This window comes from Mus pahari, chromosome 8, assembly GCF_900095145.1.
Source record: "Mus pahari chromosome 8, PAHARI_EIJ_v1.1, whole genome shotgun sequence".
Taxonomy (NCBI): domain Eukaryota; kingdom Metazoa; phylum Chordata; class Mammalia; order Rodentia; family Muridae; genus Mus; species Mus pahari.
The window spans coordinates 37,900,404-37,914,285 of NC_034597.1; the positions used below are offsets into that span (position 1 = coordinate 37,900,404).

At 49.7% G+C, this 13,882-nt stretch overlaps 1 protein-coding gene across 4 annotated transcripts in view; it reads left to right on the top strand.

Annotated features, from left to right (window-relative positions):
- The window catches only part of Samd4a (sterile alpha motif domain containing 4A), a 217,171-nt gene that overhangs the window by 189,768 nt on the left and 13,521 nt on the right, over positions 1–13,882 (top strand). For all 4 annotated transcript variants that reach the window (XM_021203202.2, XM_021203204.2, XM_029541556.1 and 1 more), the window contains 3 exons: positions 5,159–5,277; positions 9,578–9,779; positions 10,842–10,968. In XM_021203202.2, the coding sequence (XP_021058861.1) occupies positions 5,159–5,277; positions 9,578–9,779; positions 10,842–10,968 (448 nt within the window). The remainder of the gene's footprint in view (positions 1–5,158; positions 5,278–9,577; positions 9,780–10,841; positions 10,969–13,882) is intronic.

A 13,882-nucleotide genomic window follows, 5' to 3' on the forward strand; every position in this document is an offset into this window, starting at 1 on the left:
CAGTCAGAACCCCAAGAGTTCAATGGACCCTATGGGCAGTAGGTGGCTCTGCTCTGCCATTCACTCTCCCAGTGGCCCAGGCGACTCTTGCCATTCTGAGAGCCTTCCTTCCTTCTGGTCTGATGGCGATGCTCTTCCCCATCACTTCCTCTTCATATTCTCCTGGGATTCCATCCCAGACCATCACTCTCTGCTCCCCCCCCCACTCTCATCTTGATATGTCTCCCCCGTGCAGCACGAGCTCACCTAGCCCATCAGCCCAGCCAGAAACCCTCTGCACAGCAATCGACTCAGTCATGAGCTCAGTCATGCCACCCTCTGAAATAGTGACTCCAAAGCCAGACTTTCAGCTGGACAGAAAGAGTTTCTCAGATCACCCAGAACATTGTTAGTTCTTGCCTGACAGTGGCTGAAGGCCTTCCTTACCTGTTTATTTCGGTAAAGGGAAAGACCGTGCCCTGGGAGCCCCAACTGGCCCTTCACTGGTTGCAATCCTGGTGTTTACACTTGGTTTTATCTCAGGGGAAAAAAAGATCGAAGGAAAGGCAAGAATTCTGTATATGTTTAGGGAGCAGTGAGACCCAGTCCCTGGGCTAAGAGGCTTATGGTATAAGGGCACTGGGGAAGATAAACAGAAATAGGTATACAGGCTACTTTTCTCTTCCTGTGATCAAATCTCTGAGTAAAAGCGACCTTCAAGAATAAATGTCTTTGTTTCCCACATGGGAAAGGTACACGAGGAAGAGCAGCTTCTGCTAGTGGAGGTCTGGAATCCGAGATGTCCCATTTCTATCTCAGCAGTATACCAGGAAGCCGGGGGATGTTGGGCGAGCACCAGGATGGGTCTATGACCCATAAAGCCTGTCTTCACTTCTACCACTAAGGCCATGCCTTCTGAATGTTCTACAACCTTCCAAAATAGCACTACAGCTGCGACCAGGAATTCAAATCCATGAGCCTGTGGGGGGACATTTCCCAAGATGATAAGACTTCTGCCGAGGTCCCCTCCTCCCATGGTGGCTCAGAACCTAAAGATGGAATGGTGGGCACCTAAGCTAGAGCTGGAACCCAGGGCACTTCTTCTCCAGCAGTAGAAAAGACTGGCTCAAAGCTGAGGCCAGAAGTCTAGCTGTGGCACTGTGGTCTGGCGCTGGGGCGACATCTTGGTGCTTAAGAGCAGTTACTCCTCCTGTAGAGGGCCTGCGCTTGGTTGCCAGTCCCCATATTAGGTGGCTCACAACTACCTGTGATCCCAATTGCAGGGGACCTTACATATATATACCTTCTTCTGGTCTCCATGGACACCCACACAAATGTGTGCATGCTAATGTGCAGGACACACACACACACAAGCATGAATAAAAACAAAAATCTTTAAGGAAAATACAAGGCACAGTTCTAAGGACACAGGTGTTGAGGTAGAATCCAGGGCTCTGCCTGGAGGAGGGCGTTTGTGAGTGGGCTGCAGTGAGTGGGCTGCAGTGGTGGGTCAGGAAAAGAGCTATGCTCTGTAACAGCAAACAGGGCTCATCTCCATCTCATGCCCACTCTTATTGCGGATGCTTTTAGACTTGAGAGGAAAAGATGGTTTCCACTTCAGCTCAAGTTATTTGAACCCATGAAACCAAAGAACGACTGAGTTCAGAGGCCTCCGTGGAACTGGGCATAAGCCTCCGATTGGTCTAACCTGGCCTTGAAGCATCACCCTGGCCCCTTTCCCAACCCTTGTACCCTCCCTGAGGCCCCTGACTTTTCTTCTCTGGCAGTCCCAAGTGCTCAGTGCAAAGAGGACACTGCGGTCCCATCTTCTGTTTACTAGAGAACACCTCCTTCACAGGCTCGGTGGGTCTCAAGGCAGGTCTTTCTGCCTGAACTCGTGTGAGATGGTGGGGTCTGCACTCTGCTATAGAAGGAAAAGTGTTGTCCGAGGCTTTGGTTGTTGGCTGGATAAGCATGCCATGTTGGCAGCACACACCTGTCTTGGGAGGCCAGTGGGCAGCGCAGGAGTAGCAGGTTTAGACCCGAGCCTCAGACAAGGGTCCTTCTCACAGCCAAGGCCTCCTGTTCCCCAACAGGCTTGAGTGGGGAAGGTGTTCACTAACCGCAGACACCGCCCTTCCTAAGGAGGAAGGCCCTGACTCCCTAAGGTAGTAAACTGAAGAACAGGGAGGTTCTGAGTTTTACCCGTGATGCCGGTTCACTTTGGTTCCTGAATCATCAAACCTGACTCCTCTCCTTCACTGTCTGGATATGGTTCTGGAACAATGGGCTCTCTTCCCTATGGAGACTTTGCACCCAGTGTGTAAACTACAGTACCAAGGGTGGCCATCTCTCTCTCCAGACAAACAGATTGCTCTGGGCCTGATGGGGCAGAAGCCTTGAGCTGGGTGACTGGTGGTGTCTGGGAAGTCAGCAAGCTTCCAATCTTCCTCCCCTGCCCTGAGCCTCTGGCATTGGGTTGCCTGGGGAGGAGGTTGCACTGAGACAGCAGCCATGAGAAGGTTCCCTACGATAGAATGCTAGAGACAGAACTCCAGTTTCAGAGGCCCCTGGAGCCAGGTTATGACATAACTTCAGCTTGCTTGCTGGATGCCTCCCAGCTGAGAACTGCTCACTGAGCACCCATCACAGGATGTGGTGATGTCCTTGAGATGAGGGTGTCCACACTGTATCTACTTAGATGCCATGTGCCACCATAGGAGATGTCATCTACATAATGGCGTCCTTGGGAGGGCATCTAGGGTCTCACTCCTTTGTGACTCGGACAGTTGTTCTTCAAGCTCGCTGCAGCTGGATCTTGTGATTGTACGACTCTGAAGCCATTTGGTTTGGGCCACTATTGGGGCTAAAGGTCGTTGCTGAAGAACTCCCAGAGGGCCCCCTAAAGGGTGCATCTGTGTAGCCAAAGCCTACATTGGGGAGCAGTATGTGTGGATTTAAGTGTGTCTTTGGTATCTACTCCCAACGCAGTTCACCCTCAGTTTACAGAAAGCACCAACTCTTCAGCTGAGGTTGAGTGAGTGGGTTCATGGACTTGAGACTTACCATCTGCCTTCCTATGACCCACTGGGCTGAGCCATCATCCCCAAGGCTGTGTCTTGTGTCCTCAGCATTTAGCTGCATAAGCTAATCCACGTCAGAGAGTCCATCTCCTTCCTGCCTTTATTAATGCAACAACAATGCCAGCCTTGAGCCCGGCTGTAAGCATCAATGAGCACTCAATGATCTCACCTACAAAGGAGAAGGACCATGGAGAGGAACCCACGCTCACTTTCCAGTAATTAGAACCCCGACCACACAACCACAGGGACCTAACTGTGTCCTTTAGTTAGGCAGCCCTTCTTGAACATCCTCAGTTCGGAGGAGAGTGTTTCCACAGCTAAGTGGTATCCTTTTGCTTTTATCCACAAAGTTCTTCAGGATTTACATCCTTAAAAGATTAAGCATCCTCAGGAGAAAATTAAGCTGTCTTCTTTTTCAATCTTCAAGAAACCTGTTTCCTTTATAGAAAGCAAGCATTTAGCCTATAACTCTAAGTAATACTTTGTTACTACTTAAAGGATTCCATGCCTTTTTGTTAAAACCACTTGGGAATGTTTTCTGTCACTGCTACTGCTAACCAACCCAAGCAGATAGCTTTGCTCTAAACCTCAGCTCAGGAACTTGAGTATTTGACTTGGACCCTCACCTGCTGGGACACCATGAGTCCACAGTGCTTCACCTGCTGGGACACCGTGAGTCCACAGTGCTCCACCTGCACAATTTTACCAGGGTACTTTCTATAAACTGCCTCCTGGAAACCTAGATTATTCAGTCATGCTTTGGAATATTGGAGGGGGCCACCCCCCCATCACCTACATCCAATATTTTCCTTGGATGATTTTGATGTATTTGATTTTGGAAGTCCCAGAATCAGGGTCTTGGGATATGGTGAGTGCAAAGGCTATACATCACAGGGAACATAGTATAGATCTGTGTGCTCTAGATTGTAGCAGTGTGTGCTCTAGATTGTATGTGTATGTGCTATAGACTGCATAGGTGTGTACTCTATATTGCATAAGTGTGTGCTCTAGATTGTATAGGTGTGTGCTATAGATTGTATAGGTATATGCTATAGACTGCATAGATATATGCTATAGATTGTTTAGGTGTGTGCTCTAGATTGCATAGGTATATGGTATAGACTGCATGGGTGTATGCTATAGATTTCATGGGTATATGCTATAGATTGCATAGGTATATGCTATAGATCACATGGGTATGCATTCTAGATTATATAGGTATATGCTATAGACTATAAAGGTGTAAGCTCTATATTGCATAGATGTGTGCTACAGATTGCATAGGTGTGTGCTCTAGATTGCATAGGTATATGCTCTAGATTGCATAGGTGTGTGCTATAGACTGCATAGGTGTGTGCTTAAGACTGTATAGGTGTGTGCTATAGACTATATAGGTATGTGCTAAAGATATGCTAAAGATGAGAGAGACATGTGTTACAGACACTAGTGAAAATGTCTGCCTATACTCCAATATGACTAGAAGACTTGAGAAAGCATCAGGCTTACTTTCTTCCCTCAACTTTGGGCAAGGTTAAGGTCAGGGCTGGTATATATGGGGGAAGTAGGGATGGTTCGGCTCATAGGGCACAAGGCTGTTTAACTAGAGACCTCTCAGGAAAAAAAGCCCTAAGCCACTGAATGGTGCCATTCTGAGCCCTGCAGTCCACTCCAGACCACACACCATCAGGCAGATCGATTTTTGGAGTGGCTTAGAATGTCCATTGATTATGAAAATGCAGGGGGTCTGCAAAGCTAGAATATCTAACAACCAATTTTGCAGCTCAGCTCATCCCCAGTTAACACATGGGGTGCAGGAAGGAGTCAGACAAGGGGAAGATGGGTCCTCAGGAAATACAGCCAAAGAACGAGGTTGTCAGAGGCTTAATGCCTGAACCAGGTGCTCCCGGTGCCAAACAACTTGAATCTTCACACAGATGGCTCCAATTCAAGCTGACTGCTGTCTGGACCAGGTTGGAAACAGGTGGGGGGAAAGGAGCTACTTTAGAGACATTGGCGTTTTCCTTTATTAATTGTGTGTCTTTTCCTTCTAATGCCAGGCTGTGTCACCCATTTAAAAGTCCTGTTTGTTTTTGCAGGCATTTACAGAGACACAGAAAAAAAGATTGTTGTCATGGAAACAGCAGGTGCAGAAGCTCTTTCGGTCTTTCCCTCGGAAAACCCTTCTAGACATATCAGGATATCGACAGCAAAGAAAGTATGTTGGGATTTTGTTCTTTGTAATACATGGTGGCTCCCCCCCNCCCCCCCCCCCCAATGCTTCACTGACTGCCTCAGTTCTAGGCGGGAACATGGCAGGTCATCACTCGTCTCGAACGAGGACACCCTGTGGAGAGTTCCAGAACACACTACCTAAACAGGTTGTGGTAGGAGAAAGGCTGGTAGAGAGAACCTTCCCACAGGAAGAGCAACATCTGTACCTCAATACTCAGGGTCAGAATGTGATACTCATCTAGGTGTGAGACGAGTGAGCTCATGATGTAATGAATGCCAGCAAAACTCGGCAAACTCGGCTGGGGGGGGGGGGGAGAAGGTTGAGCCACAAATCGAGGCTCTGAAAAGACCTGAGCAGGATCTTCTATCAGTACCTTAAGTGGTAGTGTAGTGCCTTTCTACCTTCTAGCTGCAGACAAGCTAATTATAGTCGGTGGCTGGGTGAAGAGCCCAGTGCTCGTCTATTTTGGTCTGAGCTGCAGTCTAATAGCGGGGCAGGACCATTCTTGATTTTTCATAGTAGCTCAGCTTCTTGGATGCAGTTAAAAATAAGCCTGGTCACACTTCAGAACATGTTACCTTAATATGGCTGTAAACTGAGAGACCAGGTGCATGGGAGATAGGAAGCGAAGGCTAACCTATCATAGAAGTGAAGGAGGGAGGGGGGCTGGCTTAACCATGAACAATGATAGAGAGGATCTGGGAATAAGGAAGCTATCACACTGATATCCTACAGAGAATCGCCATTTTGTGTTACATTCTCAAACATAAACAGATAAATATTCATTTCTTCACTTGTACCTATCAGGTTCCGAAATTCATTTCTCAGTGCATTACAGAAGCTGTGTTGTTAAATTGGGGGGGGGGGACTCATTTGCATTAGTGTGCCTTACCACTTGAAGGAAATAAGGCCAGCTGGAGTTTGTGAAACGTCTTCATGACAGATTTACTTAAAAATTAAGATGCTATCACATTCTACTACACAGCACTGTTATTTATTATGCAAACATTTAGTTAGCACATGCCCAGTGGTTTCTGAGCACTAAAAATATATTCGTTTATTCCACCCTCACGACAACCCTATGAAGTAGAACTGCTATTATTAACCTTAGTTTACAGATAAATTGATAGGCAGAGGTACCCGGGATATGGAGCAAGCTCGCCCGTGTTGGGCACCAGATCAGTACTCCTTACCCCACTGCAGAGCCAAGTGACTGCTCTGGTCTCAGGCTAATGCACAGCTAATGCCTGAAAATTGATACTACCGCCAGCTCACCAGCCTCCAGCCCTTGGGGGTTGCCAGCTCTGATGGGCTGCAGGTCAGTCTTGCATCAGCGGCCTGGATGCGAAGCAAGGCCTGCTCCTCAACTGCCTTGTGCTGCCACCAGGCACCCCATTTCTATGGACGATACTCCGACTCCCAGGCCAAGCACCCCATTTCTATGAGACATACTCCGACTCCCAGGCCAAGCACCCCATTTCTATGGGCGATACTCCGNCGATACTCCGACTCCCAGGCCAAGCACCCCATTTCTATGAGACATACTCCGACTCCCAGGCCAAGCACCCCATTTCTATGGGCGATACTCCGACTCCCAGGCCAAGCACCCCATTTCTATGGGTGATACTGTGACTCCCAGGTGAGGAGGAGGTCTCCAGCTCCTGTCGCGGTACCGGGCCCTGCTGTACCAGTTCCTAGAGGAAGTTATTCTGAAGTAGAAGTTGAAGATACCTGGCTTTTAAACTCCTCTCACCAGCAATGCATCCCCTGCCTCTGTCTACCTAGAGAGGGGCGTGGTCAGAGCTTGAGCCTCTACATACTGTTATAAGCCATGCTAGCTAGGTCAGGGCCAGCCTGAGGTCTGCCAGGTCAGAGGCTTTTTATTGACTAGATAAGAGGGAAAGCGTCCACCAATCATGGATGTTCAAAACGATGGCGCCAAACCCATGAAACACATTCTGCTCTTCACATTACCTCTGGGATATTTTCACGCTGTTAATTTGTTTTGAAAAACCGTTTCTCCCATACAAAAGTAACTGCAGGCAAGCCCTGCTTTAAATTATCCCACAAATCCCAAATTAATTGCTTCTTATTAATGTTATTTTTATCAAAGTCTTTTCATGCGTTTCAAGGAAAGGACATCGGTTAGACTCAGAAAAGCAGAGAAGGTGAGGCAGACAGGCTCAGGATGGGAGGTGGGACAGAGGAGGGGCCAAGAATAGGAGTTTAATTTGTTTTTTGTTCTTTCTTGGGAAGCATAATTATTCCCTTAAGCTGAGTGGTTCTAACTGACCTCAGAGTTCGATCCCACGGCGGCAACAACTCTAGGCAAACCTGGCTTTGTAAAAATAACCCTTTGAGGACACCACAGCTGGACTCCACCATCAGGGAGAAGATGGCCTCTCAAAATTCTGCCTCCACTACGCTGTAACCACCACCACCACCCAGACCCTGGAATACTCTGGACTTTACTCTCTTCTCCCAAACAGCTGAGTCCTAATTCTTAGGAATCTCAAGGTTCTCCATTCCTTCACCGACTGCCCCTAACAGAGCCCTCTGCCTTTTACATGCAGTCTTGATCCAGGTCTGATTTTTGGGGTAGTCCCAGCATGTGGATGGTTGAGGCAGGAAGATAGTTTGAGGTTAGCTGGTGCTACATAGTTAAACCCTGTCTCAAAAAAAAAAAAAAAAAAAAAATTTAACAAGCCACAGAGTTGCTTTCGTGGAAGAACAGATCGTTTTAAAGCAACACTCACCCACGACTGTTTTGCATATGAAATAGCCTTTTAAACTTCTAGCCAAAGAGGAAAGTGAGAAAAATCTATTCACACCAAGTAAGGGCTGGAGGGAGTCTTAGCAGATACTGATCATCTATCTGCCAGGTGGCCCACATTCTGACATCAGAAGCCAGAGGACCCGTTCTTAACAGCTGAGAGCAGAAATCCCAGCTTGCTGCCACTTTTTCAAGTTACCTCCCTGGGGTCTCTGCATGGAATGCTTCACCCTAATTTTCAGTTTTCAATGAGGAAAGGGAAGATAAGATAAACAAAGAGACCAAGAACCCAAGAGAAGAAGAACTTCTTCTTCTGAATGGGATCTACAACACCTTTCTTGGCCTCAAAAGCCTGGAAGAAGATGGACTTCCTGGATTCCTTTCCTGAACCTTCTCTCCCTAAGATATTTAGAAACTCTGAGAGCTTTCCCATTGCCACCTCAGACACCACCTCCCCCGCACTCACACACAACCGTCTCTGGCGCAGGAAGTGCCTGCTGTGAATGACCCCCTGGACCTCCACTGGCTAAGTCAGATCATCTGCAGGGCCTCCTCACAAGCTTGGCGAAAACTCCCCAGCTTAGCAACCAAGCGACTCTGCTCCATCTAGTGGCCGTTGTCCGCCACGCTGACCCTCTCCACCCTCCTGAATAACTAAAGCTGCCTGACTCCCTTGGAAAGAATGTGCCTGTTACAGAAGCCCGGGGCTGGTGGAGGCTTCTCCGCTGAGCTCATCCGACCCCGCTGGGAGCAGCCTCCTGCGTGGACCCGAAAAGCCGAGCCTTGTCGGCCCTGGTGAGGCCCGCCCTGCAGGAAAGACCTGGGGAACGAAGAGACTGGACTATCCTAGGTGTGTATGGAGTCATCCACACACACACCAGTGGCCTCCCAGTTGGAGAAATATCCAACAGCATTTACTGTGCAAAACTCTGACTCCTTGCCTCGGGCCTGGGACATAAGGGGCTGAAGAAGACACATACAGCCCTTTCTTACAGAGCTTATATTTCAATCGGGTCCTCCATCCAAGACTGCTGTATGACAACCTGATCAGCAATGAACCACGCCATCATGGAAGGCGCACCAGAACGGAATCAGATCCCGATACTGATACTATCTACTATTTTGCTTTGTGGCTTCTTGAAAGGCACCATGGCCTCATGCACAGACCCACAGGTTGGACTAGACAAGAACAGGAGAAGGCAGAGTGTTTGAGCGCTGCCCCCTGCTGGTTGTGTGGCGATGGCAAAATCCTCAAGCTTTCTGGGTTTTTCTAGCAGTGAAGATAAGGAAGCCGACTTCATAGGGCTGTCGTGTGGGTTAAGAGTAGTGTGCAAGCTCCAACATCTAGCACGTGCTGTTGCTTTTAGATACTAGGTACAGTTTGAATCATAGACTATTATTGGCACCCCCAAACCTCTTGTCAGTCCCCAAGAGGTCCCACTGGCAGCCTGGGCTATGTAGGGCTGGAGCATGCCAGAACCTCTGGATCTCTTCTCTTTGCTCTCACAGTCGTGGCTTTGGGCAATCCAACTCCCTCCCGACAGCCAGCTCTGTGGGCAGCGGCATGGGTAGACGGAACCCACGACAGTACCAGGTCGCATCTCGGAACGTCCCTTCCGCCCGCCTTGGTCTCCTGGGCACCAGTGGATTCGTCAGCACCAACCAGCGCCACACCGCTGCCAACCCCACCATCATGAAACAAGGAAGACAGGTTTGTTCTGCTCTGGGAAGCAGGGAGGTTGACCAAGCTCAGGGGCTGAGGCTTTAAGATGTCCTCAACCCAGACAATCTCCGGCATGGAAAGATAAGACCCCCGGGGGTTCTAAACCAGGGGATAGCTGAGCCTGTGCTCCCCAGGTAATCACTGTTTGTTTCCCTGGAGATTGAAAACCTCATGTCTGCTGCTTGGGAAAGCTGGTGCTACATTCATCTCTGGGACCCTTGTAGACAGGCATGCAAGGGCTACTTCTGCTTGATCTTTGCCCCACCCCAACATACCCCATCACCTTCCAGGTCTGGATGGGCATTTAATAAGCTTCCTTTGACTTTTTCCTCATGGTCCTGGCTGCAATGGTGAGCCCACAGGATTGTTTGGGAGGCTGTCCCCTGCTGTGAGATTGACAGTGACCACTCTCTGCCCCCTGAGCCCAACCTTGACTTGCCCTAAATGTTCATTCCCTCAGCCCCACGAGGCAATAGAGGTTGGCCTTGGGCCTGGGGACATACAAACAGGCCCCACGAGAGGCTGAGAAAGGCTTTACCATGAAGAGGCTGGTGGCATTTCCTCCCAATGGGAAGGGCGTGTCTGAGAAGCCCTGATATCAGTTCTAGGCAAGGTCACCAGAGGACATGTGAGCTGCGTGATACAAGCCTGTTGCCAGTACTGAGTCTTCTTTTCTCCTCAGTGTGGGGTAAATTTGGGGACTCTCAAAAAGAAATTCAAACAAAAGCCTTAAACTCATTGTACTGTTTGCTACAAGTATTTCTAAGACACCCCCCCCGCTCCCCCCCACACACACTCCCTTTAAGAAATGGAGTAAAAAGACTTCTGGAGATGGGGAGAAGAGAAGGTGGCTCATAGTTAAAGCAAGGCCTGGGAATGAACCTCAAATGGACCGGTCTCAGCCATCTCTCAGTAAGTCCGTGGCGGGTAGCATGGGCCTTTCCAAAACCATCCTGGGATACCTGTCTCCCGAGTTCCAGCTGAGGCTCTGCCTCCCCACATCCCCACGGGCTCTGGGCTGATCCCCCCCTCTTGTATGTCCTTCCCTAGAACCTCTGGTTTGCCAACCCTGGGGGCAGCAACAGCATGCCCAGCCGCACCCACAGCTCCGTCCAGAAGACCCGCTCGCTGCCCGTGCATACTTCCCCACAAAACATGCTGATGTTCCAGCAACCAGGTAGGGCCCGGCTAATGCACGCTCCCTTCCCCTCTCTCTCCCTTGACGCAGGAGAGAGGCTGGTATGCCAGAACAGATGCCCTGGTGACCCAGCCGGAAAGCGCTGAGCCTCAACTGTCACCACACACTCTTTAGAGCTGCTGAAAGCCTTTCCTTTTTTAAACTGTCCCTTGCCAGCGTGAGCAGAGGCTGCCTAGCGGGGAGCCAGAGCCTCAAGTCCCAGCACTGGTTGCAGTCTGACGGGGATATTTCTGATAGTTGTCAGATATCTGGATTCCTAGACTGATTAAACCAGTGATAGCTCTCCCTGGAAGAGATCCCTGTGGAAAGAGAGAGGAGGTGGGGAGGGGGAAGGATGCATGCAAAGAGAGGATAAGACAATGAAAGAGAAAAGTTCGAATGTTGGTGTCACTGTGCAATTGCGTTGGAAAACAGAGCCATGGTTTCTTGATTCAGGGGTAACTTGACAGAGTGGACTCAAGGCCAGATGGGGAGATGTGGTCTCAGTCACCATGCCTCCTAAAACAAGCTACCTGAATCCCAAACAGTGAACAGATAGATCCTTGAAGCCTTTCTCTGCACAGGCACTGACACTAGACTCCAGACTTGCACAACACCACCTAGGCCATGGCTACATCTTGCAAGATTCCCCCACCCCCAATGAGTAAACAGGAGGTGCACCCTGTGTTTGGGTAGTCTCACCACACCTCACAGCCTAGAGCCCTGTGTCCCAGAAGCAATTGTTTACAAGGCTTTTGATTTCAGGGTTCCTGCAAAAATGGGTATTAGAACTCTAGAATATCCTGGGCTCTTCTTTCCCTCCCCTCACTCATAAAGAATTTTTTTCCTGGATGTTGCAAACCCCTCCTTAAGGCTTTAAATCCCTCATAGTGGCCGAAGCATAGTGGCAGTGCCTACTTCCAGTCTCCTTGTTGCTGATGACCTGCTGGGCTAACCAGGGGCTCACTCCAGGCTCTGCCCACTCACGCCCAGCACCTGCTGGGTGGTACCTCTGCGACATGGCCATGAAGGGTGAGGCAAGTCAGAGCCATGACCCAGAATCCCTCAGTGAGGAGACAGGAAGTTGTGGCAAGTCTCCATGAAGGGTACAAACGCCTTGGCCTTGGTGGGCTTCCAGGTGCACTTCCTGATAACCAGGCAGTGACTTTGAAAGCTGGCCTTGCTTCTCAGTTTCCTTCACAGCAATGCCTCTCACCTCCAGGCCAGACCAGAGTCAACCTGAGAGGTCAGAGCTGGGTGTGGGCCTTTCTAGTCAGAGGAACCCAAGCTGGTCAACCATGGGGTCCTCTCAGGCTTATGAGTAGGTGCTCAGACTGAACTTGGAGAATTGGAGCAGCAAAACAGGCTGTGGAGTTCATCTTTACACAGCTAGGATCCTGTAAATGTGAGCATAAAATGAACTGGAGATGGGAACTCCCCAATGCTTGTCTTGGGTACAAGGTATGTTTCTCCCCACCCCCACCCCACTCCCAGCTTCTTAACATGAGTATGCATGCACTTAAAGTCGTGCTCCCAAACCCTGAAAACAACCACAACGTCTGAGAAAGCATGGACTTTGTGAGCTTCAAAATAATTGCCTTACAAAGGAAGACTACCTCTGGGGAATATGGAGAAGCTGCCGTGTGTGTGTGTGTGTATGTGTGTGTGTGTGTGTGTGTGTGTGTGTGTGTGTATTGGTAACCAGTCACCTTGCTCAGTTCTGCCAGCTCATCCCTCTTTCCTGCACTACATAGTCAGGGCCTCTCAGACACGGCCTGTGGTGGCTTTCTGCTTTATGTCCACCTGGACAGGTGTCAAGTGTGCTTTGGTTCTGTTGGGAAGGCCAGCCTGTCACTGCTGACTCTGGCTGGCCACCAGGATGATGGGGAACACTCAACAGTGCCTCCTGGACTGAGGGGACAAGGTCTGAGACACTCAAGGGGCCTGGAGCTCAGCACACCCGTGGCACCCAGCAAGAATGCCACCTTGCCCAGAGATGGGCATTCCCATCTGGAAATCAAACTCCGAAATTGCTTGGCGAGTGATCCTTCCTTTTGGAAGCAGTTCTGTGTCTGTTGAGCCAGACTCAGTCGCTCTTGGGCTTCAATCAGTGACAATTTTAGGGTGACCTGATGTTTAGATGCCATTGAAGGTTCCTTACTTGCCAGAAGGACCAACAAGAAGGAGCAGAGGGACCCAGAGCAGGCTTTCCCACAAGAAAACCACAGGCGGGGTAGAACTCACAAGCCTGCATTCTGGAAATGGCACCCTTCGCTTGCACAAGACTGCATGCAAAGAAGGCACTCTTGAACCAGAGGACCTGTGTGCAAGAAGGCGAGATGGTACCATTTCGCCGAGTGACACCTGCCTTATACATCAAACTCCGCCTATGTATGGGCTTGTGACTGGAGTCCTCCATCCTCAGAAAGCTGCATACCTAGAAACTCAACCCTCTGAGCCATGGCCCTTCATTTCCCTCTCGCGAGGATGCCTTTAGAAAGAATGAGCACCGTGTCCTGAGCCCACTAGGGGAATGTAAGGGACTGCTGTGCTGTGTAAGGGACCATTCAAAGTATGGGGTGCATGTTGTCGCCCACCTTTCTAATAGACCTACGCAAACAGCTTGGCTGTGGTTTAGAGACAGGAGGTAGGGGAACTGGTCAGTGGGTCAACTTTACCCCAGCCAGGAATGCATCTGGGCAAACCTGTCTTCCTACTCTGAGGATGTTACACTCTTCCACTGGCCACAAGCACTTCCCTGTGATTGGCCTTCCCACCTGTGCTGGTTCTCCGTATCAGACCTGGGCTAGATCTTTTCCTTATTGCCACCTCCCCTTTTCTTCCCTGTTCTGAATCCTCTGTCCCTCCAGCAGTGAGGGACACACTTGTAAACACACAAGGGAGAGGCCCATGG